This window comes from Meles meles, chromosome 3 (genome assembly GCF_922984935.1).
Source record: "Meles meles chromosome 3, mMelMel3.1 paternal haplotype, whole genome shotgun sequence".
Classification (NCBI taxonomy): domain Eukaryota; kingdom Metazoa; phylum Chordata; class Mammalia; order Carnivora; family Mustelidae; genus Meles; species Meles meles.
Genome location: NC_060068.1, coordinates 133,953,558 through 133,980,524, shown reverse-complemented (window position 1 = coordinate 133,980,524; position 26,967 = coordinate 133,953,558). Strand labels below are relative to the sequence as shown.

The window sequence follows — 26,967 nt, the reverse complement described above, 5'->3', positions numbered from 1 at the left end:
AAAACTACAATTTATTCAATTTCTAAACATGAATTTTATTGCAAACCTTTTAAATTCAAATATGAGTTACTGAGTGAATATGTTAAATCAATCTCCACCTTAATCTAATAACAGCAAGTCAGTTTTTACTTTTTACTTTAAGAATAATTACCACATTTACCTCAATGATAATGAAATTTGCTGTTATTAGTTCCTGGTCATTGGTTATTAAATGTAACACACAAGACTTTTTCCATGTCTACGCAGCCCAAAAATCTGGATCGCTGGGCCCATCCTGGTCTTTATAATTCTTAATCAAGCCATTTGGCATCAGGCCGAAATATAACCTGGCAGTCAACTCCACAGACGCACTTTCTACATTTACAGAAATATTCCTCTAAACTTTTTGGGAGTGACTTGACAAATTGTCACAAATGTAAAAAGAATTTGGGTCATATTTTTCTCACTTTGTGGCATGCTCTTACAAAAGAAGGAAGCAAAAACCCACATTCTAAATCATAGCATGCAACTGCTGATTTTGTTAATTCCACCTTTTTGATAGAATATGCCAAGCTGATGTCCCCAAATCACTGGCAGCAAAAAATACAGCCAAAATTTAACACAGAAATAGCTTAGCCTGCACCATTGCCGTATGACCAGAAAACCTCTTCTATCTATCCTATAAATAGTTTTCCTGAATAACCACTGCTAAAAGTCTTTTGACTGATAAAAATAGCAGTGTTCTTCCAAAATCCGAAGGACAAGCCAAGGGAGCTAAAAATTATTGGTGCCCAAAAGGTGACTTCGTGTTAAAACTATGCTAAATCCTAACGCAGTGATTGCCTGTACCTCCAGCTCCATAATTGCATATTGTGTGCATCTTGTAAAAACAGTTACTGTTGCTACTGAATGCAGGCCCCATAACCTATTTTTGCAAAATATGCAGAGATTCACATCCATAAATCTGAAAGCAAATCAAACCCTAAGCACGTAACGCAGATATTATGCAATCGGTAATATAGAATCAAATTGGAAACTATGAAATTCAAACACGGTTGCCATCATTTTTTTTTCCCTTTGCAGCAATTTTATGGAATTGAAAAATCTTTTCTATTTTGCCCTTCCTCGTGTGAGTTCTTTTCTTGTTATTTTCTTCTCTCATTGTTAAAAATGAAAGTTTCACATATCAGCAGAGACAGGGCTGGAGCTTTTAAAACCTTTGGCAGACTCAAGGACAAATAAATTCTGAAAACTCAGATGCAAATAAAAATAGCTAAATGGGGTTTTGCATATCAGCTGGCATCACTGCTTGAAAAGACAGTTCATGGGAGACAGTGGCAATCGCCAGCAAATAAACATATGTTGAGGTTTCTGCAGATCCACTAGGTTTCAGCCGGTTTTAAAATACTCCTCTCTTAAGAGACCAACATTGGCTACACACTGTTTTCTACTTTGTCAAACCAAAACGGGAAAAAATGAAAAGGAGAAATGTCATGAGTAATATCTCTCAAGCCACCAACAGTATAAAGTGCATACTTATTTTGCCTAAATTGTTTGAACTACCCCAGCCAAGAAAAGGTTTTAAGTACCCTACTGGGACAGATGCTAGGCGGCAACAATAGAAGGCACACTAATGCAATCCAGGTAACACAATCCTGTTTCAAAAACACGGGCCGGGCTAATTACAGCGCTGCTGAGTCAAGTTTCTTATGCCATCGCAACCCACAAGAACAGGTCAAAATCAAATGTTATTCAAACCACAGTCATATCAACCTTCCATATCAGAGTCACGGCTTAAAACCAAATGAAGAACTTAAAAGCTTAACCCATTCACAAGCAAAAGAAGTGTTTTCATTGCGGGTGGCAAGATCCGGGTGCTTGTCATCATCCACACCAAAAGGAACTGTGCAGCAGAACAGAATGCTGATAGTTTCAAAGTTTGGGGGACTATTTGGGCTGGTCCTTTGATCAGAACACTTTCTTTTTAACAGAAGCGTTAAGAAAAACTTGCCTAAAGTAACAAATGGTATTTCGAAGAGATGGCTGTAAATAAAACAAACAGCATAAAGGTTATATTTAGTTTTGACCTTTTTCATTTGAAGACTTCTCTTCCATTGCAGAAAAAAAAGGAATTACTCGAATGGCCCGTCTGCTTGCGTAGATAAACATACTGCTCCAGCCCTACAGGTAGCATACGACCTCACTGCACACGAAACATCCACGTGTATTAACTTTGAATCGAGTCTATTAATACTCAGTTATCAAGCAAAGGTGTATGTTCTAGGTGAATATCAGAGAGATACTTGGTTAAATATCTGATTGAAAGCTAGTTGGCAATCAAAATTGGGTTGAAGCCTGGAGAATCGCATGAATCAAAATCAACAAATCAATGTTTTGACATAAATTATGATGAAGCTGTTTTCCTGTTAACTGAAAAACAATAGAGTAAGCCCCAAAAGGTAAAGAACTGGGAAGACAGATATATAGGAGTTTTTTTGTTTGGTTTGGTTTGGGGTTTTGGGTTTTTTTGTTGTTTTTTTTGGTTTTTTTTTTTTTTTTTGGTAAAAATCATTGTTACCAAACCCAAAGAGGAACTTTTGTTCAACTGTTAATTTCCTCAATGAGGGATCAGTCAGTCTAATTTGCAAGACGCTTTTCCAGCTAGTGGAGGGTGCGAGCTCTTTCCCTAGCTGACAACTGACAATATCTATAAACCTTCCAGGCCATTTAACTCTCAATGAGTAATGCTATGTAACAAATGGTTTATCATACATGTTTCCATACAATGAATTTCAATAATTAAAATGTAAAATGAATATTTGGAGTGCGACTTCGCATAATATGTGCACACACTGACTCCAAATTGCACCAAACAACTAAATCAGATTTATTGTTCTACAGTGATTTACTTGGCCATGTCAGATTAGTAATATGGATCTGTTTAAAAACACAATACTTAAGACAAGCAGGATAAATTAATCAACCTACAATATAGTATGAGCTACCATCAAACGCCGGGAGATAACAGGAGAAAGTCTTGGTTCACAGATCTCTTTAAAACTGCTTTTATGCATAAATAAAACCTTAAAATGTAGATGGATTACGTCCAACAGAACTACTGTAGCTAAAAGTGATAATGATTCAAACATTTTTCAAATAGAAGTTAAATATTTATAAGCACCCAACCACATTTCATAAATCACAAACTATTATTATTTTATTTCTGTAGCTTCCTGGCACGGCATGAGGATTGAGCCACAGAAAGTCAGGAAAGAAAAAAAATATTCCTTTAAGAGCATGAATCAGACACAAAACCAAAGCAATCCAAGAACACGGGCCTCCAAAGAACATTCCATATGGTTTTCCCAGGAATCGCAAAAGCTCGGCACAGACTCGCCATGACCAACAGGCACATTTCAGCCACGTGCGTTCCTCACCCTGGCCCATGAGCGACACAAGGCAGGTGTTTCATTATAATGAGGAATAAGAATCCAGTGAAAGTAGAGTGGTCCCTACCTGTCAATTATCACTGGATCTGAGGGAGTCTCATTTCGGTTGCCACAGCTCTTCTTGTCACAACAGCGGCTATGGAGCAAAAGCGAAAGGATTTAGTACAACCATTACAATGTAAAAATCATCATTTAGGCAGACAGAAGGTTCAAATTGCTGGGTTGCAAATGCTAGAATTACCACAAAGCCATACCTGGCAATCAACGGATCCCTGGGACAGAAAATTCTATGTGGGTCATCTATGGGTTAATGGCCAGGCTTAACCTCTCCCTGAACAAAGAAGGAGGGAGGAAGAGGGACTCTCCTGGAGCCACGACTGACAGCCCTAAGATGGGGTCTCCCCATCACTGCCCGCACTATTGAAGAGTTCACTGTGAAATGCATTATTATTACCTCTACCCAATGAGAATATTCAGGGTTGTGGGTGGCTCAAACGTTCTTCCCTCAAGATCACACTAATTGTGTGGAACACGTCAATAATGAGGTATGAGTGATTTCTCCCCCTCCAGTTATTCTGTATTAAATGGATTCCTTTTTCTTCTCCTTTCCCTTTCAAGGGAGACGTTTCCTTCAACCTCAGCCTGCCCAAAATCCTAAAGCTGTAACTGTTTGCTTTTGAACCATTCTCATGAGAATAAAAGTACAACATAATAATGAAGACGAAGAAGAGGCGAGATAAAAGAAAGTGGAGATCCACATGTTGTCTGGCTTCTGTGTCCTGTGCTGGACACCATTTAAGTTTTCTGGACGTATTATGGACAGTTGATCCAAAGGCTAGCACAGACCTCACAATGGAGGCCCTTAATTAGGTTAGAGAAAAAGCAGCCATGAGCAAGAAAAGCACCCACTATCAAAATCCCACCCCAGCTGTGACGAAAAGACTGTCCGTTTCTGTAAAACTGGGAAGCTTCTGGGGGAGGGGAGCAGAATTAAGGTTTTTGAAAATTACCCATAGTCAGTGGAAAATTATCCATCTGAGACTTGTTTGCAAATAAAATATGTGCACACTGGTCAGTCTACACCCAGGGGCACACTATAACCTCGTGTTTGATCAGTCAAGGAAGTGAGGAAGTTATCCAAGGGTTATACGTTACCACGTGCCACAAATAAAATATGCACTTTTCCCCCTCTTTCTTACAGGCATGTGCACACACACACACAAACACACATACACACATTTTACTTAGTGAATCATAGGGCCTAAATTTAGAAAGCTGCTGGAGAGAACCAAACATTGAATTTCATTTTCAGGACCCAGAAATATACTCCTGGATAGAGAGCCTTTCACCAAAGTTGGGAAGTCTCTTTCCTAACTATATCTCTGAGAAGAGAATCAGCTTCCAAATTTGGTGGTAATTCTCTTTGTCTCTCATACTTCGGAGAGCAGTAGTTAAGACTGTATCTCCTTTGTCAAAGCCCCAGCTGAAGTTCACTCCATCTACCTTTTGACCTTTCCCTTTCTGATTCAAAGAGGACTATTTCCTTTTGGTCTTACATTCTAAAATACCAGGACTATGGGGCTAGAAAGCCCAAAGTATCCCAATGCCCATGAAACAGAAGAGGAAACAAGGGAATGAGAAGCGCAGTCATTGGAATGCTTGCGAAAAAAGAAATAATAATTTAAAAATGAAACTCCATCATCCCTTAACTCTAATGCCCTACGCGTACACTTCAAGAGCCTGCCAGAAGAGCATGGTGGTTAACAACACTGGCTCCTGCATCAGACAGAGCTACCTGTGCCACCGTACGCAAGGTAGTCCACCCCACAGAAACTTAGTTTCCTCCTCTGTACGATGGGACAACCATGGTGCCCACCTCTAATGAGCAGGGTGCAGATTCAGTGCAATCAGTGTATAAAGCTGGACTCTGCGACTGGTCCTACTAAGTGCTCCATGAAGGTCAGCCTCATCACCACTCTCTGCTCCTGCCTCCTCCGACCTCCTCTTCCTCTGAACCTGAGCAAAGCTGACCCCCGGCTGCCCCAGAAGCAGCAGGTCTCCAACAGCTGCCTATCAACACATCCCACGTCCTCTTTACCCAGGGACAAAACAAGTGAATGGGAAGCCTTCTTTCTCCTCATCATTTTCCGTTCCCCCCACTTTTTTTCTCAAAGTGAGTGAGCCATGCAGGTTCTGATGGTGGAAGCCTCACCGGGTGCTACCCAGACTCAGTGTCCTCCAGGGCCTCGTCCCCCCAGTGATGGCTGCTTCCAAGTAGAAGTTGCATGTCCTGCCTGCATGTCCCTGTCTCTCCTCATGGCCATCACCCTCAATCACGTCGCTTTCATTCTTCACATGGACTTCTGCGGTGGCCTCCCACCTCACCCTGCTGCCTCCACGCTTTGCTTCCTGGAACAGCCAGAAGGCTCTTTTCAAAATGTCAAGGGGACTGTAACACTTCGCGGCCCAAGACCTTTTCATGGCTTCCCAATGCACTCAGAATAGATCTATGGCGAGCCATGATGCCAGACTACTGCCCAGCCTCCTGTCACTCTCCTCTGACCTGCGAAGCTCCAAACGCATTGGCCAGTTTCAGTCTCCTGATATGACTCATCAGTTTGACCTCAGGCCCAGGCCTGGGCAGGCCTCACCGCCTGGTCAGTTCCTCCTCCAACCCCTCCTTGGTTAGCCAGCCTCTACTCCCTATTCAGGCCTCAGCCTCCAGAGAGGCTGGCCCTGACCCCCTTTAGGTTCCTTCTGGTTTTTTCTTTCAGGACATGTAACACAATGCAAATTATATTCTTACAGAAATGTTTGTTTTGTGATTCTCTCTCCTCTCACCCTGCTCTCTGTATGCTCCATAAGGGAAGAAACTGTCAATTTTATTTACCTAATGAGTAGTGTAAGGATTGAAATAAAATGGAGAAGCTCAAATATTGATTGATTGATTGACGGATTGGATGACTTCAAGAATGATGTAATGTGGGCGCCTGGGTGGCTCAGTGGGTTAAGCCGCTGCCTTCGGCTCAGGTCATGATCTCAGGGTCCTGGGATCAGGTCCCACAGAGGGCTCTCTGCTCGGCAGGGAGCCTGCTTCCCTCTCTCTATCTCTGCCTGCCTCTCTATCTACTTGTGATCTCTCTCTGTCAAATAAATAAATAAAATCTTTAAAAAAAAAAAAAAAGAATGATGTAATGTACTGGGGGAAGTACGATCCAAGGAAATGGGAAGGCGACAGATAGGGGAAGTTGAGCCAAGCCTCCCATCAGGCACTGCTGACGGAAGGAAGGCTCATCCCCCTCCCCTCCCACCCTTACAGCAGATACCCTCCCCCAAGCAAGTGCCACACTAAGCCTGAGATCTGTCCTTTGACTTAAGCACTGTCTTTCTTCATCCCCTTAAAATAAAAATGCCCTTGAGCACAGCTAGATGAAATGAAGCACAGCATAAACGAGAACCACTTCTCTCTGCTGGGCCCCAAGGGACCCAGGGGAAAAGGCGGATGTGAAGAACAGAAGTGTGGAAGGAAAGACGGAACAGGAATAAAAGGAGGTAATGAAGGAAAGAAGAGAAAACAAAATAAAGGGGCTGAAGGTCACTTACCAAAAAAAAAAAAAAAAAAAGCCCTTTATGCAAAGTATAAAAAATGGCCTCCCCACAGGTTTCTTGTCTGTGGGGGTGGGGGTTGGGGGGTCATGCCACCGTGACACACAGTTGTCATTCCCAAACTGGGACTCTCGGGCTCTGCTCAGTGACAAAATAGCATCTACAGGATGAGCCCTACTTTAAAGAGACAGAGATGTGCACATGTACATGCGCACACATCTAAATGTATGTGTGTGTGTGCATGGTCATACAGAACGATGTGCACCATTCAAAAGGATGAAGGTGGGTTTTTATACACTCTCATGGGAAAAAGTCTAAATCAAATTAGGAATCGAGAAAGCCAAGCTGCTGAATAGTGTATATGGTACGGTCTTATCTCTGGGAGGAAAAAAAAATGAAAGCATAAGAGAGAGAGAGGGAGGGGGGAGGAAGGGAGAATTGGGCACAAGCTAGTTCACCCCTCACTTCACTCAAATCTCTGCACAAAGTCGCCACCTTAAAGAGCCCTTCCCTGGAGGACTGCCCCAGAGCCCTCCCTCAGCCTGTCTCACTTTTCTCCCTAGCACTCATCACATCCTATTTTATATTCATTTTCTTCTATGCTGTCTGCCTCTCCTTGAGGACAGGCTCTTGGACCGTTTTGTTCTAGACTGCGGCTAGAACAGAGCCCAGGGCACGGTAGACCCTCAGGAAATAGGCTTTGAATAAATGAATAGAAACTTCCAAGAAGTGACCTGTAGGGAGTGGAACAGGAAGTGGGAAGGAACAGAGGGTATACACTTCATTTCCATCCTTCTATAGTCTTCTCCTCTGTGCTGCAATACTACTTTCCTATTCAAAAACTGAAAATCAACCTTAAGTTGGGGAACAGACATCTTCCTTTAGACTGAGCTGACATCTACCCACCCCCTCTTCCTAGTTCTGAGCCCAGAGCCAAGCAGAGCAAGAACCAGCCCTTCTTCCCCACTGCGGTCTTTCCTCACCCTTCTCTTTCACCTCTTCTCTAAACCTAGCAGCCTTCTAGTTCCTTCTACTGAACTCAGAAGGACCAAGAAAGGTAGGCCCCACCTCCACCACACACAAGACAGGCATTCACCAAAAAGGACAGGATGAAGGGAGAACAGATTCGCTTAGGTTTAAGGCAGAAGAGCACTCAGGCTAAACCAGCACCGTACCTGGGACCACAGACGTGAGAGCATTTTAAGGGATAAGTTACTGTGTTAATGAAAGAAATCCTAGTGACAATTATGCCCTCATCACTTATCTTCATCCACTGAAAACTGTTTCTTAGGCTCTTACTATACCAGGCACAGCCCCAGCATGTGAGCCCCAGAGTGGGCATGTATCAGGGGCCTTGGAGTTTCCTGGCTGGCTTGTTCACAGAGCCAGAAACTCACAATTTCACATCCTTCTCAACCTCTAACTCAAGTGGCAGGAGAGCATATTGGAGTGGGTCAGAGGAGTGGGTCCCCAGCACCTGGTATCCTACAAACACTCTGGACTCAAGACAGCATCCCTTTTCCTAGCAGGAGCATGCATCTTCCAGATAACTCCGCACACCCAGGGAAAAGCGAACGTCTGAGTGTCCTCCTTAGCAGCCTGACACGGGGGCTTATCTCCCCAGGGCAAGCAACACTTACACGCTTCCCAGTCATGGGACCTGCAGATCTTCATCTTAGGGACAGGGAACTCTTCCTAGAAGCAGAGACTCTCTCAACTAGGGAAAAACATCCCCTCAATCTCTAAACTTCACTGCAGAAAACAAGATTATCTTTCCTGTTTGGCCCAACTGGCTACAGAATGAGATACACGAATTATCTGAATAGTCTGGTCTGACTAGTGATAAGTTTACTCCTTCCCTTAGTTAACAAGCACTGGCAAGTTGTCCTACTCTCTTAAAACAAAACAAAAAAACAAACAAACAAAAAACTCCTTTTCTCCTGAGTTAGTTTCTTCACTGCCCACTTTTCTCCTTGCCAGAGTCGCCATCATTCCTTGCCACCTAATCCCATAAAATCTGGCTTCCAGGCCTTGAGCACTCACTTGAATGTCCTCTCTCAAAGTTCACCAGTGACTTTCTGGTGTTTTTCTCTCTTCAACTCCATCTGGATCTTCCCAAGACTTATCATAAGGATGGCCCCCCATCTTGGAAACACCCTCCTTTTTTTCGATGCCCTGTATGCTTAAGGCTCTTTCTCCTAATTCTTGAACATACTCTCCCTCCTTGCTAAATATGACCACTCCCCAAGAATGTATCCAGTCTCCCACCTTTCTAGTCTCCTACCTTTTCCAGTCCCATGTAAGCCCATAACTTCAACTCTACCTTTGGGAAAAGACATTTCTGATGCCAGTTATCTTTTACCCTGACTCTTTTCCCAGCTCCAGGCCTTAGCCCACCTATCTGCAACCCTCTCTCCCCACAGAAATCCTACCAGACCACCAACAAATGGGCCCAAACACTTCTTCATACACCCTCTACAATTCCTGTCCTATCTCACCCTCCTCATTCCTGTGGCCACCACTCTCCTTCATGTATGTCCTCCCTTCTCTGAATAGCCACAGTCCTTTGCTTCACCCCTCATCACAGACTGTGCAGTCTGGTCATCTGCGGACAGGTGTCCTCTCCCAGGCTAACCTATAACCTCCACTACTACAGGACCAGTCCCTTGGCTCTGCATTCCACAGTGCTTTGCACACAGTAGGTGCTATGAGAATGAATGAAAATATCCTTAACCACCATACTTCCAATGAACAAAGTATGTCAATGCTGTAGTAGGCACTTCACTTCCCTCCAATGTTCTCTTACCATCTTGCACTCTGAACAGCTATGTACCAGGTACTTAGTTAGACACAGCAGATAGAGCTGTTACTAGTACTACTACTTCTGTTTCCACTGGTGTTACAACAAATACTACTGCTCTTCTATCATGAATAACAATAGACACTCGGTACTTACCATGTGTCAGGCACCGTGATAAGTATTTATGGGGATTATAGCATTTAATCTTAACAACTACCCTATGTGAGAAGTAACATTTCCCCCCACTTCACACATGGGACATCTAAAGCAGAGACGAAAGCTGAGAGACTTCTCTGCCTTCGAGGAGCTCTTTGTTCAGCAAAGCAGGACAGGACCTGGACACACAGTTACAATGTGCCAACTGTTATGAAGGAAAAGCATGAGATATAACAGGAGTGCATAACAAGGAGACAGAACTCAGGCCAAGGGCCATGGACACTTTCCTGAAAAAAAAACATGCTTAAGTAGAAATCTGAAGGACAAAATCAGAACAAGCCAGCAAAAGAGGAAGAAAGAACAGACTATTTCAAGAGGTTGCCCTGAGCTTGCCCTGGGAACTCATGGTCCCACAAGAGGCTGGGCACTGATAATAGAAAAAGAATGCTTTCCTAAACAGAGCACCCATCCCCTGCAACCATCCCGTGCACTGGAAAGGGAGAAAATTGACTTTGGCCTGCCTGGGGGGGTTGAGGACTAGGGCTTCCCTACCAAGCATAGGTCCTATTTTCCATTTACATTTAAACATAGGACGTTGAGACGCAGTATAATCAAATCCCTATGGACTCCCGCTTTAAAAAATCCTTTGGGTGGCATATTTTTTAAAGAATTTAACAACTAAGTATTAGCAAAATATAATGATAATCTGTATGGTAGATCCCAATTCACCAAAAATGCAGAAACCTTCCCAGAATTCCACAAAAGAGTTGCGTACCATCAAGTCAAAGAGATTTTGCCTCAGAGAGACAGTAATTACAATCCAAGGGTCATAAGTCCTTTAGCCAGCTCATGGAATGGGGTTAACATCTCAACAGAATAAAATAATTTTTTTTTTTAATTTGCAACCAAATGAGACACAGCCCCCTAGTGTTTTTCAGATTTTTTTTATTTTTCTTTTTTCATTGCATGCAACAAAACAGAATCATCCAAGCCCTTTCTTGTCGATCTAAATTCTCTGTGTCTCCTTTACCATAGCTCCAATGTACTATAAATATACAGCTTTTGTGACATAAATGCAAAGTTTTATTGTGCCGTTAGCCTTGATAGAAGGCACTGCAGAAAGTTGTTTAGAAATTAAATATCTAAAACAAGCTATTTTAAAATCCAGGGCCCTCACTATTTCATGTCTGCAATGAAGAAATTTCATCTTGGGGAGAGCAAGCTGTCTTTCACACCATATGGCTAATGGTGGTGCATAGCAATTAGCCAGGCTGATTAATGGTGAACAGACTCTAATTTTATGCTTATAATTGAGCCTGCATTTGCACCCCTGGTGCAAATTCAGCACATCCCAACTTCCACTTACAACAGGCAAGAAATCAAGAGAAATAGGATGGTGAGGAAAGTGAGAATTTTTTTCCTGAAGCCCCCTAAAGAGCATCAGATTTGCAATTTAAAAGACTGTTAGCCACACAATAGATGACAGGTTTGTGTGATAGGGTCATGGCGGCCTGGTAAACAAACAGTACCCCTTACACATCTACAGGCAGCCAGGAAAAACCGTAATCTGTAACATTAGCAGGATGACATTTTGAATATGGCTTTTCCCTCTTAGCCACACAGTACAAACATCATCATTTGCCTTCAGTGGCTTGAGAATTTTATTTTTGCTATTTTTATGTTTCTGGAAAATAGAAAGAACGTCAGCAGTAAAGCACACCAACCGGCATAATAAAATACTTTGGACCAATGAATTTTAAGAACAAGAAAAAATATAAACTGCGTTAATAGGGTGTAGGATTGTGTGTGAAAGGCATAATATATCTTTAAGTATTTCAAGAATAGAATTATTTCTAGCATAGTCCAAACATGTACAGATATGAGCTGCAAATCTATGATACATAGACATTAGTTGGCCTATTGTTCGAGATCCATCTTCCTGCCTGTCCCCTATTTGCTAGAATCCCATGTAATAGAACATGGAAAATTCATTCTAATGACATGCTAATTGCGGGAAGCTAAAATAAGGGATATGATCAGAAAAATAATAATACAAAGGAGGTCTTTTTTTTAATGCTTTTCAAAATGATTTTACCCATTTAATTCTGGAAAGTATAAGCTTTGCGCAGTGGCAGTATCGTAGCCAATGAGGTTTATCCGAGGCGCGATTATTGCTAATTAATTCTGGAAAGTATAACTCAGCTTTAATAGTACGATCGATGTATACAGTACACTAATTCTTGCCTAATAATATCTTCCAAGAAACTGATGACTGTATTTTCTGCTACGGTTTTAAAGGTAAGGAAAGGCTATCTGTTTGTGGGATAATTACCAAGTTTTACAAATCACTGAAGTGAAAACCTGTGAAACTCCTGAGGAATTTAGAATACTCTATTAAAAGTCTACTTTTTAGGGGCACCTGGGTGGCTCAGTGGGTTAAGCCTCTGCCTTCAGCTCAGGTCATGATCTCAGGGTCCTGGGATCGAGGCCGCATCGGGCTCTCTGAGCAGGGAGCCGGCTTCCTCTCTCTCTCTCTGCCTGCCTCTCTGCCTGCTTGTGATCTCTGTCTGTCAAATAAATAAATAAATAAATAAATAAATTTTTTTTAAAAAGTCTACTTTTTAAAAATAAAAAAAAGAAAATTTTATAGACATACATAACTACAGATATAGAAGTTAATATTTGAGATTTCCCAAAGAAAATACATTAAGCCCTTTTTATTTTATTCCCACCTGTGGAGTTTAAAGATTGCTTTCCCCACAAGTCCAGGAGCAGCAAATAAAGCCCACCCACGCAGAAGTGGCAGCAGAAGCCTGGTCAGTAAACGACTGGTCAGTAATAGTCAGGAGCCAAGCCTGCTTTGTGCCAGGGAAAGCCTGCATGGCTAACAAAGCAATTAGTAGCCTTTCCCTGATGCATAGTGGCATCTTCATGCTTTATCCAATTACTAGAATATATCAGGTGTTATTCTAGAAAGAATAAGAATCCTATACTGCAAGTTTAAAGGCTGTCCTCTGGCCTACTCTCTCACATGTGGAGGACTGGCTGTGGCCATGAAAGGGAATTTGGTCTGCTGGCTTGTTTTCCAATGTGGCTTGCGTCTGATTACAGGCAAAATAAATACACTCGTTTGTGGATGAGATGAATTTTTATAACTTTCAGGTGTAAACATTTGCCATCCTTCCAAAAGCTCACTGCTATGGAGAAACATTAGCTACATCGTCACAATTACATACTGGGTAACTAAAATTGAGAGATCAAAGACAAGGGAAGGGGGAAACCCACACTCAGTTTAAGGAGGAATGATGCCTTTGTACTGATGGTCACATTTTTAAGTGGCAGAAATAAAAAGGGGAACTATAACATTCACATCGTATCCAGAGGCTTCTGTTGACATCAGTAGAACTCTTACTCATTTTACTAGCAATGTAGTTGAGCACATACATTAACAATAAAAGGATATATTGTATTTTATTCGATTGAAAGGAAGAAGGGGAGGGCTCTGTTTTGTGGCCATTAAAAGTGTGATATCAAAATGCAAATGTACGTCTTTCAGGATGAAATCTAATAAATAATCAAGAACCACTGAGATGTCTGTGAGCCTTACTGCCAAATACTCCTTTTTAGATTGTCTAATAGAAGTAAGATAAATGTATACCCAACAGTCGATCTGAGCTCACCTGGCTTTGAGATTATAAATTCACCTTCTCTTTGCTAATTAAAGGAAGAGAGCAAGGTATTTCTTACCTGCACATGATCTCGTGTGTGAGCAAGACTCGGCACATTTCTGGGTTCTTGTCTTGGCCTTCATACACTATGGCCTGTAAACAAAGGCATGATTTGAGCTAAAAATGGAACCAAGTACCAGAGAACAAATTCTCGCAATTGAGGGTTTGAGCACTTCAACATTGCTGAGGGCCAGTTAGCTCTTGGGAGCCCAAGACCTCACAGAGCTGACTGCTTCAAGATACATTGCTAAGGATCAACCCACATCGGGTAGAGGGCATATGTTCCTCTCTGTCCCATCAACCACATTCTTATGACACACACCTCTGGATCAGTGTGTGAGATGAACTTCTGTTGTCAAGACAACCACAATTCTCCTTTCAATTCAGAATAACATGAATCTAATCAATGAGGAAGAAAAACCCAGAAGATTTATTTAGCAGATTCAGATGCTAGTGATTTAAAATATAGAAAAGCACGTGGATCTGACTTTTAAATATGCATTCGTCACTTCATTTTACTACTTCCAGCCCCAACATTTAGTGTTCTAGAGATGAGTAGCAGAAAACAAGTGGGGGTATGCTTAATGAGTCCGTTCACTAACTGTGTCTTCTTTGAGATGATTCATCAATCAGGGAAAATCCTTCCTCCCGCCTACAGGCTGAAAACATGTGCTCTCCAGGGTGTACACCCACCCAAACAGTAATACGCGCCGGCATATGCTGTGTGTGTGGGCTTAAGCCATAGAGAGATCTCCCCAAACTGAGAGGAATTACATGTGACTCCCAAAATTTGGACTCCAAACCACCTCATCAGCCAATACGTCTTTGTCTGTTTTCAGTAATGTGCATACAAACATTTTGCTTAAAATCACCCTGAAGTTTCCCTGAAACGGCAGCTTCCTGGAAAATCGACACGTTAATACCTGGGCCAAAGAAAAACACAGCCATTGGCAGAGCAGTGCTCTACCTCAGGATACATTTTAACTAATTTAACACTGTATCACTGCATAATACAAACACAGCTTCAAATTATTAATAAAATTATTTTCACACATTCAGATAACTCTCAATTTCTTGGTGACAAAACTATTTAAATGAACCAGAGACTATCCTTATTTAGTACACAGAAATGCTGCAGTAACTAACTTGTATTTGGCTCTAATGTGCTTTGTTTATAAACCTGGGACTCAAGACAGCTTAAGACACAGTGTGTACAGACCCTAGGCCAGGCTCTACATATGAGAACTAATTCCATTACCGAACAAAAATTGCAACAAATAAAAACATGATGTAAAGTACTTGTATAAGGAGAAAACCTTTCCCTACCACTGGCCCTTCAAAACCATTTTTTATGGTTAGCCTTCCATAACTCTGTATTTTTTAATGTTTTATTTTGACATAGTTTTAGAGTTATAGAAAAGTTGCAAGAATATATAAAAAATTACAAGATAGTCTTTAAACACATTCCTCAAATGTTTACACTTTACTAAATCTGCTTATTCTTTTCCATTTTTTCCTGAACCATTTTAAGTGAACTGCAGACATACTCTAAATATTTCAGCATGTATTTCCTTAAAACAAAGAATTCTCTTCCTTAACCACAGTACAATTATCTGAATTAGAAAAGTAGCACTATACAATAATCTAATCTATAGACTTTATTGAAATTCACCAATTACCCAATAATGTCCTTCACAGCAATAAATAAATAAATAAAAATTTTATAAATCCAATATCAATCATTGCATTCAGTCATCATGTCTCCTTTAATACAGAACATTCCTGAGTCTGTAGTTCATGATATTGACATTGTTAAAGAATACAAGTCAGGTCTTTTGTAGAATATCCTCAGTTTGGGTTTGTCTAATGTTTCCTTGGACTTAGACTGAAGTTACACAATTCAGGGCCAGAATACCACAGATGTGATTCTGAGTTCTTCTCAGTGTATCAAATCTCACTGTCAGCTACATCCACTACAGGCAGTAAGCTCTGACCATTTGGTGAAAGTGGTGCCTGCCATCCACCAGAGATCATCAACCAGATCTCCCCCTGTGAAGTTTCTACTTTACTTTATGTAATTCATAACTCTCCTATGGAGAGATAATCTGCATTATAGTAATATCATATTATCCCTAAAATTTTCATCCACTAGTTTAAGACTACACAAATGATTCTTTCCTGTATTCTTAAAAGACATTTTCAAATACCCAAGAAGTTGCTTTATTCAAGAAAATGTTTCAAGTAAATAGAAAACATTTTGAAAACCAAAAATTATATCTGTCTGCTTTATTTATTGAGATCATTGTTGAAATCAAAGGAACACTATAAGTAATAGATTAGGTCCCAAATATGGTGCTAAAAAATTCTAATCATGCGTTTTTGTGATATCCTATTATCACTACATGTTTTGGACATTCTCTTAATATCCCTGATAACCTCTGTTTCAACTTCAGTTTTTTGTCATGCTAAACTAATACAAGTAACATGGTAAATATATTCACAGATATTGGTAGGGTTGTCTTTCCTGTAAAAAAATAAGTGTTTTGTTTAGTTTGTTTTTTTAAGAGGAATGTGTATCAGTTGCATCATGCCTTCTCACTCTGATTCTTTCTAGATGATATTATTTTTTTGAGGCTGCTGGTTCCACCGAAATCAGTGGATCCATGATGATAGTCAATGAAAGATATGTCACAATGCAGATATTCTCACGACTCCTCTAAACAGGAGATGATCCAAGGATGCCCAGGGATCCCAAGCTTTTATCTTTAGTCACCACATATCATTTGGGTAAGGCCCAGGACCTCTGTAACAGATCTCTTCACCAAATGCTAAACTGCCATTTCCCTCAGGCAGCAGTCAAAAAGGAGACTCCTTCTCTAAATCAAGCACAGAAAAATAAAAGCATGAGTTTGGATTTGCTCAGAAATAGTTGGGAATTCTGGAGAGAAGTGGATGCCTAAAGTTTCTGCTATCCCTATTTTTGAGGCCCCAACAGAACAATACTTTTTAGCACATACACACAGAGAAAGAAGGGCTACTTCTGTGACTTCTAAAATAAAAGCAAGAGAAACTGGGAATCTTTTGACTCTCCTATGAAGTAGAACTAAAATCCTAGGAATATAGTAAGCTAGAACCTCAGTGCAACAGAATGAGCTCCAGAGTAGACCTTGGTCACAGGCAGATCTACCTCCAACCTCACCAATGCAGTATTTGTTACTGAAAATCCTTCTTAAAACACACACACACACACACAATCACATAAAAGATATGGGCCAAGAAATCAACATTCCGTTGAAATCCAAGATGGGGAAATATGATAAAATTATTTTGCTGAATATCTCTGAAGAAGAGTGTCCACAATAAAACAGACTTTTTAAAAATGTCCCAAAGATCGCCGTCCAGCTTACACACACAACCAATGGCCTCCCATCCGTTTTCTACCGTGCAAATCTCATACACTCGTCAAGATGGCTTCACAGTTCAGCAAACCCAGACTTGAAGCCTAAAAGGAAAGAGATCTTCTAAGGCCAACTTAGAAGTTTCTGCTTTTCTTACTAATTTAAATATGGGCCTCTGTGCGGTGTGAATAAAGCTCCCTGAGACAGGATCAGCTGGAAGATCACAGAAGCATATAAACAGCATTGACTAGTTTAAGTGAAACCATTTTAATAGACAGCTGGTTTAGGGCCCAGACAATGGAACACCAAGAAGAAGGCTTATTTTCATCCTCCCTAGTAAATCATGCGTCTGCTCACTGTGAGGAAGGTAGTCTGCTGTGAGAGCGACAAAGACAACAGTGGCTTAAATAAATCAATGTGTTTATCAGGAGTAAGAACCGGAGGACTGTTACAGACATGGGCAGGCGGGGGAGAGAAAACATATAAAATACGTTATTTAAATAAATGAATTGATGCCAAAGCAAGTTCAGATTTTAACCTAAGAAATAAAAAATACAATATCAAGCATAAAACAATATGGACCTTAATTCTGCCAATGCCAATTATATCCCTGAAGGTGGCAGGAGTACTTGTGCAGGAAGAAAGCTAAAAGAATACACAGCCCTAATTTCATCTCAACTTTAAAAACCTAGTGAAATTGATAAAAAAAAAAAAGTAGTCACAACTTGACCTATGTGGAGCAGACTTAGTTTCCTGATATACTAGCCTCTCTTTCCTTAATGGCCTCTCCTCATAAGCGCAAAGAAAATATCGAAATCTCTCCATTGGTTATCAGATTAAGGGTTTTTTCCAGAATAATTTTTTAGAATTAACAAAAATGAGGGGAAAAATAGGAATTCTTAAACTTACATACCCTAATGCAACAGCAGTAGCTGAAGTTTTACACTGAGAATAAAACGCCATCAATTTCAAATGCACAATTTTAAATCCACCTATACTGGTCTTCAAAAAGGAATAAATCAATCTATCAAGAAAATCTGCCTCAGTGACCACTGTTTTAGATGGCATCTTGTAAAGTGTGGTTCATCACTGCTTTTCTAAAATATCACTGGGTCTTAAAAGTTAATTGAAACTTACTATGGATGAAAACCACACAGAAAAGACAGAAAAACACACAGTGAACATGCACCAAGATCACACTACAATAGGATGCCAAAGGAAATACAGAGAATTGAGCATGGCTTTTCTTTGTTTACTCTTCTAATAGTTTTAACTCTTTATGGTCTTAGCCAAAATAAAGAGGGCAAGGAAAATAGTTTGACTTCGGTTCTTCAAAATCTGAAAGGGTTTTCGGAACAAATGTTTTCATTAGAAGACTCTTTGGTTTATAACCAAACATTAGGAAACTTGTCATAGGAAGGAAGGAAGGCAAGAATGGACGGAGGGAGGGAGGGAGAGAGGGAAGAAGGAAAGAGGGAGACAGAGAAAAGGAGGGCAGGAGGGAGAGAGGGAAGGAAAAAAGAAAGAAAAAAGAGGGAAAGAAAGAGAAAAAGGAAAGAGAGATGGGTTATCCATAACTAACAAAAACTCCTCATTTTCCACTTAAGTAAAAGCAGTACCCTTGAAAATATGTTACTTCTTTTTCTACATACAAAATAAAGGCGAAACCTAATTTATCACCTTCAAGAATAAGTTCATGAATGTACAAAGTACCTCCTTCAACCAGAAGTAAAACGTCTTCTAATACAGACTGTCAACAAGCCTTTGGTAGCAAATTACCAAGAATCAGAATGAATCAAAAAATAATATGAACACCTACAATATCAATGTACTAGAATATTAATCACTGCATTCGACCACCAAGTTATATGCTTGTCATTTAAAAAAAAAAAAAAAGTGCTAGCTTATGTGATTCCAGAAATTTCCGGTAGGTGAAGGAGCCCTAGTTAAAAATTAACCTGTGCCAAAGAAAACCCTACAAATCTGACATTTCATAAACAATTGTGTCAAACAGCAATCCAACATTAAAAGCGGGATAAAATAAAAAATTATTTTGCTTCAATTAGCGGCTGGGCTACTGGTGAACAAATTATAAAGATGTAATTTCAGCTTAGCAGCTAAGAAGGCCTGTTTTCAGAACTGAATTAGGAAAGTTGCAAAGGAATGATATCATATTCAGTGCTGTTCAGTTACATCACAGCCCTGAATAAAAAGAGAATGTGTATTGAAAGCAGTTAGCTTTAGAGTACATCTTTAATGACTCAAAGAAACAAATTGCGTTATATTATTCAAGCACCAGGATAAAAACTGAATCATTCTAACAATCCCACATTGTAATTCTTTTTCTAACAGTAGTAAGAGATACTTCGCTCATATAATAACTACATGTACATCTATATTAGTAGATACAGCTGGCTTTGTGAACCCGATGGGACAATAATAATTATAATAAAATAATAAAAGCAGCTAACGTATTAAGCACTTAATATGTGCCAGTCACTATTCTAAGCATTTTACATGTAGGAGTCCATTTAATTGTCACAAAAGAGCTTCAAGGTAGGTGCTATCATTATTTCCATTAGTTTGATTCCAAATGCTTACATGCTTTAATTACTCACTGAGACCAATTCATTCTTGCTCAACAACTATATAAACAATTCACCAACATCCAAGCACTCCTTCATTCCTCTCAGCAATGTAAGTCAAAACATAAGAACAGACTATTGGTGTAGTCATAGGAGTTCGATAAATGCATCACTACTAATATGTTCGTTTTTAATGCTGTTCAAACATTCACATGGAAACAGCTCTAGCGTAAATATCCCCGAACAAATGGCTGTATATTATCCAGGAGGGAGCAGTTGGACCGCCAGACTGGGGAAGTACTAGGCCATCTGGCTCCAGCAATCTCTCCAAAACCATCAGCTTTGTTTTCACCCCCAGACTCCAAACAACACATTTTCCACTGTGATGAGTTTACATTTTCCCAAACACAGGTCCTGATCATGCATAAAAATTCCAAACTTCTTCATTCCTCTATGTGCAAGGAAATTTAAATCACCTGCCTTTTTGACATGTTACCAAAGGAGAGAGAAAGCTGCTGAAATGTGGCTCCTGACTAGAAACTTGCCTTTTTTGTTTGTTTGTTTCCCCAAATGTATGAAAGAGCCTTTCTGCTGGCCTGAGTGAATTCCTCTGGAACTTATTGATATACTAAAAATGTGTTTATCTACCAATGAAGAACCATGAACTGAAAGGGTTGTTAATAAAATCTACGTAGCTGTGGCAGGATATAATGAAACAATCAATAGGAAGAAATGTGCTAGCATCAATAGCTTAAAGTACCAGGAACATCAAAACAAATATATAAAGAAGACTAGCTTGTAAGAGAAAGAGGACAGCATTTCTGATCATTGTACTTTGGGTCTCCCCACCCGCTAAGCTTGGACCTTTTTTTGGGGTCCCCTCACCATACTACCTACCTTCAAACCCATACATGACAAGGATTATGTGACTGTTATTTTTCCCCTTCCAAAAAAGAGCTTCTCTCTGCAGACAGGAGTATTTTGCTTTTGATAACTTTATGGAATGTGGTACTCTTTCAATTATAAAAATGTCACTTTTTTAAAAGCAAGATGGTAGGAGGGAAGATAGGTTAAAGACTTTTTTTTTTAACTATTTAATGTTAACTCACCGAAGCAATCACGGAACATAATCATATTTCAAATACTACATGAAAGTCTTAAATGAGGGACATTAAACATCAGACCTCCCCTACTGGGTTCATTTGAGCTTCTGCAGTAGATATTGTTTCTGAACTCAACAGCCATAAACTTCTAGGTCCTACAGACCTTTCTGCATGCTCACTAATGGAATACCAAAAACAGCAATGACACAAAAACAACCTATTTTTAGTCCAGCTAAACTTGGTTTTGAACAACCCTTTCCAAAAGCAAGCCTCTCATTTTCTAGTTGGTAGACGAATTTCTTAAATATCATCATATCCCTTGTGTTTTGAGAGAGGCATACGGATAAGGGGGCTCTCAGATCCTTCCACATTCGCTTGTAATAAAACTTCTCTTTCTTGGTTGAGTCCAAAATTAAGAGTCATTACCCAAAATAGTGTAATGAGACACTTTGAAAAGGTGTGAAATACTGTGTCATACCAATACATCTTGGTTGATTAAGTACATTTCTGTTTGATTTCAATGCTACTAACTCCACCCAAGTTGAGGAACATCCTATGTAAACGGAGAGCGCACAGATAGTTTGGATTTTGCTTGCCAAAGATTCCCTTTGAGTTTTAACCCCAACTTCTGAGTCAAAGATAAGACATCAAACCCATAAAGCTGCATCTCTGACAGAAAAAATGTTACAAACAGCTTAGAGAAGACACTTGAATGGTGGCTAGGTATTCCCTCCAAAATTTAAGATGTGATTAGAACATATCACATCACTGATATTATTCTATTCTGTACTCTAAATCTCAAAATCCTGAGTCTATCTGGAAGAATTTCATGAAGAAAAAAAATTGTAATCATTTAATCAGTCAGCTTATGTCAAGCCTTACTTCTGATTGAAAGGGTCACTGCATATGTAACAAAAATAAAAATTTAAGAAACTATAAATCAGACTTGGTAGTTAATTATCATAGAATAATCTCAAGCTAGTTGAGAAACCACTGTTTAACTCATTAAGACTAAAATACAATAATTATGTCACAACCAGGAAAAGTTATGTTTCTTCACACTGATCTGCTTTCTAAAGACTACTGTATTAACTATGTCTACAGGAATCTAACCTACTTCCTAAACTCTTTCAGCACACAATCAACAAACAAACAGATAATGGACAGGGATTGCCTTTCAAAGTGAAACCTACACAGAAGGCATTAGAAAATTACTAAGAAATCAAATAGGTATGTCTCAAAAACAAACAAACAAACAAACAAAAAACCACACACATCTTCTCTTGATTATTTTTGGAATCAATTCAGATAGTAACTTAAACCTTTCTCAGGTCACTCCCCACCAAAATATGTAATTGCATACATTTATAATTTTAACTTTCAGTGAGATGTCACATCATGGCAATTGACTTTCTCAAACCGGTTATTATTAAAAATAAACTGCATCTTGTACTAGTCTCCCACTCACAACTGATAGAATTTCTAATACCATGCAGTCAACGAACGCCCTAAACTGTAGTGTTTCTTAAACTCTATGACCTTGTTAGTAAAATGATTTTTGATGTATTGCTTTATAAAAATCAAAATTATTCCCCCACCATATGAGACTGTGTAAAATCAGTTCATTTCAAAATGGGAAAATCAGTTTTTGGTGGCACTTTTTCTTTAAGGGGTCTAAAAGTTTTGAAAGTAGTTAATCTCTTCAAACATGTCCTAATTTTGCACTCCTCACAACTGTTCCTTTCATAGTGCTGCCTATAATTTAATATTTAAGTGGTCAATGTTGCACAAGCAGATAAGCATTACATTCTGGTTTGTGGGGGATTTTTTTATCTTTTAAAAAGTAATTTCTAATAAAGATATATGTAATATGTATTACAGTTCATACTTTCCCCCTCCCCCTCTGCTCTTTTCTTTCCTCTGATGAGAATGGCAGGAAAAGGTATCTAGGGTATCAAAGACAATTTTTTTAAAACAAAACTCCACTTAGGACATTTTTGTTTTGATACAGTAAAAAAAAAAAAAAAAGTTACTGAAATCAGGCTTTTGTGTTTCTGTGTGATAGGGAAGAAAATTTTGTTATATAATACAATGTTTCCAAATGAAAGTGAATTATCCTATGCAATAATCAAAATGAATAAAAAAAAAATAAGACCAAGATTGGAAGTACAAATGTGCATTTACTCTGACTAATAAACCAAGAAATGAATCTTCAAGAAGATCAAATATTTTAGGCAAATAACTTGAAACAGACCTCAATAGGTATTTATTAATTATTTTTTAAAACTACATTTCATACCCTCATGTTTTCTACTTGGTTCAAAATGAAATACAAGACTAACAAGCAAAATCAGCTATTACTGAAAGGTTCTTACTGAATAGATTTCAAAACTTCCAAAATCTTCTGAATGTGCGTTTTGTAGAACATATTTAAGCCATGCTTATCTAAAATTAATTTTTAAATATGCATGTATACCCTAATTTGAAAACTTCCAAGTCAGTATCTATGAAAGGAGATCACCCTCCTTATTTTAAAGAAAAATTATTTCTAATTTGCAATCAAGCAAATAAGTTTTATTCCTCTTACTAAATTGGTGGTTAGTACACAATGTATAACTTCGATCTTTGTTCTAGTTTCTTTCCCCCACCCAATAAAGTTGGCTTCTTTTTTGTTACTAAGTCCTCCAACTATCTAACCAGCTACTTAATTCTGAAACTAAACTTTTTCTTAAAATTTAAAAAAAAAATAAAGGCTCCTTGCCTCATTAAAACGTCAGGCCTCTTTTCTGATACGGCTCATAATTGTATCTTTTAAACCATAACTCAACCTTAATGTACGCTGCTTGACACCCGCATGTTGGAGAGTTGAAGAAAATGCCGCCTATGTACCTTTAAGACCACAAGCTCACTCATGCTGCCTGGCTTCTTGCCAAATTTGGAGGCAAAAGCAGGAGGATTTTGCAAAATATCCTCTAACAATTGTCGCTCCCTCTTCCAACAATACCACCACTACGACCTCCTTTTTAAAAAAATCTCTGGTGTGGGTCATCGGCGCTCTCAGCTCCTGTCACCATTCCTGAGTAAGATACCTAGGCCCCCCACACCATTCCCCACCCTAGATCTCCCAGGAGTGGCTGGGAGGGTTCGGGTTTCACAAGTTCAGCCCACTATACGCCTAGGTCCCAGGGCGCCTTTTGCGCCCCCTGGGGCTCCTCGGCCGGGTCAAAGGAAGTTCAGCACTTACTCTCGCCTCTCAGCACCTGTAGCCTTAATGCAAGAGGCCTGAGTCTTCCTTGGTGGGAAGGAGCCTTCGAGCCATCTTCCCCACGAGGTGGGCGCTAGGGTGCGTATCCTCGCTCTAGGCTGCGCTAGAATGAGGTCTGAGGTCCGCCCTGGCCTTGAGAGTTTGAGCCCCAGACCCCGCGCTAAGGAGTAGCCAGCTTCTTGAGTTCCCCAAATTTCGAGGCCCTGGAGTCACCCCGCGGCGCGAAATCCAGAAACTTACTTGTTTGGTCATGGAGTCAATGAGGCGCACGTAGAAATCTTGCTCCGTCCTTATCCCTGGGGGAGAGGGGAAGGGGATAGGGGAACGAAGGAAAATTAAGTGAGAGAGGAACTGCCGCAAAACAAACAAACAAACAAAAAAACAAAGAATGGGGCTCCAAGGCTTACACAACGCCTACTGTCCCAGAGAAGCACAGACAGGACACCACCACCCCCACTTTCCCCAGTGTCCGGAGACGGGCCAGTCCCCAAGAAATGGCAGCTGAGAATGTGGCAGGACCCCCCACCTGGCTTCTCTCCTTCTTCTTGGAGGGAACCCCTCCGCGCGCGTTCTCCGGGAGCCCTCAAGGCCACGGTCGCTCGAGCCCCCTGAACCCAAAGGACTTTGGGCCTAGAGCCGGAGCTAAGCCAAGAAAACAGGCTCTAGGAATGGGAGGAAGAAAGAAATTGGCCCTTTGAGGGCTGGGGCTCCACACCTGACCCCAGGTGTGCTCGAGGCCGCTACGGCCGCCTTCCGGCTACTCAGGGCCTCCGCGGGTGAAACCTCCTCAGGCGAAATTTAGGAGAGGACAGGTCACCCCGAGGCCGGGGGAGACTCTGCGTGCTCAGGGCTCTGGTCCACCTGGATCTTCCCGCGCACCCTGCCTCACCCAGGGCCCCGGGGTGCCGGCGCGGAACAGACCGGAGCCTCACCATTGCTGTAGAGGAGCTGGAGCCGGTAGTGAATCCCGTTATTGGTCTTTTCGCTGTTGGCTTCCTGGGTTGCGGCAGGACGCAAAGACACAACAAGAGACGCAGGAAAGAGGTCGACGTGAGCGAGTGGACCCACTTCGAGGCAACTTTCCCGAAGATGGGACCCCCGGCCGGAAACCGGACGGCCCGGGAGCAGCAGAAATTGCGGCCAACTGTGATCCCTCTGCCGCCCTCCCGACCCTTACTGCTCCCTCTTCCCTTCCAGAAAATTCCGTGGGGCCTGGGGGCTCGGGCCTGGGTCAGCAGAGGCAGGAGCCGCGCGTGGTCGCGCGATCGAGGGCGGGTTCATCCCCGGCGCCCTTCACTCTGGAGTGCGAAGCCGGGCTCGCCTCTCTCCAGCTCTGGAGCCCCACGCGAACTTTTCTGGAGCAGAACCTCACGGATGAGGAGCCCGGGTTCGCCCAGGACGGGAAGTGGCTTGGGGGACCCCGCTCAGGAGTGTGTTACGGAAGCTTTGCACTCGCCGAGGAGCGCGCCTCCCGAAGCGGCTGGGCCTGCTCCCCGGCCAGGGCGAGGGGCAGCGGCGCTGCGCCCACTTACTTTTTCCTTCTCCACGAACCCCACAAAGGCTGTCCTCTCGATCTCCACGGGCTGGCCCTGTCTGTCGTAGAGGGCCAGGACGAAGTGGAAGAAGTTGGATTTCCGCAGATTGGAAGGCGGCTGCTTCTCAAAGTGAGCCCGGGCCAGACCCACCCCGCTGCGGCCAAAGACGCAGAGTTAGACGGCTAAGCTGGACACCGACGCGCGACACTTTGTCACCCCTTACACACGCGAGAACCCTCAAACATCAACCTCTACCCCCAGAACACCCAGTGGGCGCCCTACACGCCCCCTCCGGCTCCCCGAGCCCACCCGGCGGCGGGACATGCCTGTTCTCGCGTGTCCAATCCACAAGGCGCGCCCCCCGAACTCGCAGAAGAGCCCTGAAAAGTTTTGTTTGGGTTTTGCGCAGGAGATAAAACCCTGCAGGCATTTACTCCGACCTGACACGCGCTGCGTGGGAAGAAAGCAAAGTGGAGGTGGATGAGGCGAACCCGCGTTCGCGGAATACAGCTGGTCGTTTACAATTTGGAGGGAGGAAAGCATGGGAATTGGTCCCCGCCACCCCCACGAATCTCCCGCCTTGGCTTCGAGGGCAGGTGAGGATGGATGAGGAACAGGCTCAGCTTCTGGAAGCCGAAGCCATCCTCCAGGAAACGTCAAGTGCCCCAGCCAAGCGCGCGCGCTCGGCCCCTGGAAACCGCATGCCCCCTCCCCAAATAAAGCAAGTGAGAAAAAGTATCTGAGGGTAGGGGACCCAGAGCTGTCAAGCTGTCAGGGGTGGTCGCTGTGGAACATGGAACTGGTGTGTGTGTGTGTGTGTGTGTGTTTGTTTTTAAAGACCTGTTCTGACAAAGTTTGCCGCTCCACAGAAACCCTCACACTCATTCCAGAAATCCTACAGACCAGGGGTGCCGACTGAGCGCGCCCGCGGGGAACTGGAGGCTCGGGTGCCAGGGACGCCGGGAGGCCACTAACAACCTGACCTGCCCAACACAAGGGCGCGCTCACACACACACACACACACACACACACACGCACACACGCGCACATACACATACACTCTTTCGCTTCCAGCCAGTTACCCAACTCACTCTCACTACCAACCACCCCCATCCTTGTACTCAGCGGGGTTGGGAACCGTGTTGCAGACACTTGTCCCCTGCCCGGAGAAGATGAGGATGAGGTAATTAGTCATCTTCCTTTTTCCCCTTCCGCCCTCTCAGAGTCGGATAGGGCTAGTGGCCGCCAGATCTCCTACTCCCCCAAGCCCAGCTGGTGGTCTGGAAAAAAAAAGACCATTTCTCACTTGGGACTAGGAGTCCCCGGAAAGGGTGATAAGAGTGCCCAGAAAAGTTCCCCCACG

At 41.8% G+C, this 26,967-nt stretch overlaps 1 protein-coding gene and 1 pseudogene across 6 annotated transcripts in view; one reads left to right on the top strand and one right to left on the bottom strand.

Annotated features, from left to right (window-relative positions):
- Positions 1-26,967, bottom strand: part of EBF1 (EBF transcription factor 1) — a 387,643-nt gene that overhangs the window by 359,575 nt on the left and 1,101 nt on the right. For all 6 annotated transcript variants that reach the window (XM_046001039.1, XM_046001042.1, XM_046001043.1 and 3 more), the window contains exons 2-6: positions 25,602-25,758; positions 25,002-25,065; positions 24,310-24,365; positions 13,738-13,811; positions 3,496-3,564 (exon numbers count right to left, since the gene is read on the bottom strand). In XM_046001039.1, the coding sequence (XP_045856995.1) occupies positions 3,496-3,564; positions 13,738-13,811; positions 24,310-24,365; positions 25,002-25,065; positions 25,602-25,758 (420 nt within the window). The remainder of the gene's footprint in view (positions 1-3,495; positions 3,565-13,737; positions 13,812-24,309; positions 24,366-25,001; positions 25,066-25,601; positions 25,759-26,967) is intronic.
- LOC123939435 lies at positions 12,108-12,277 on the top strand (annotated as a pseudogene).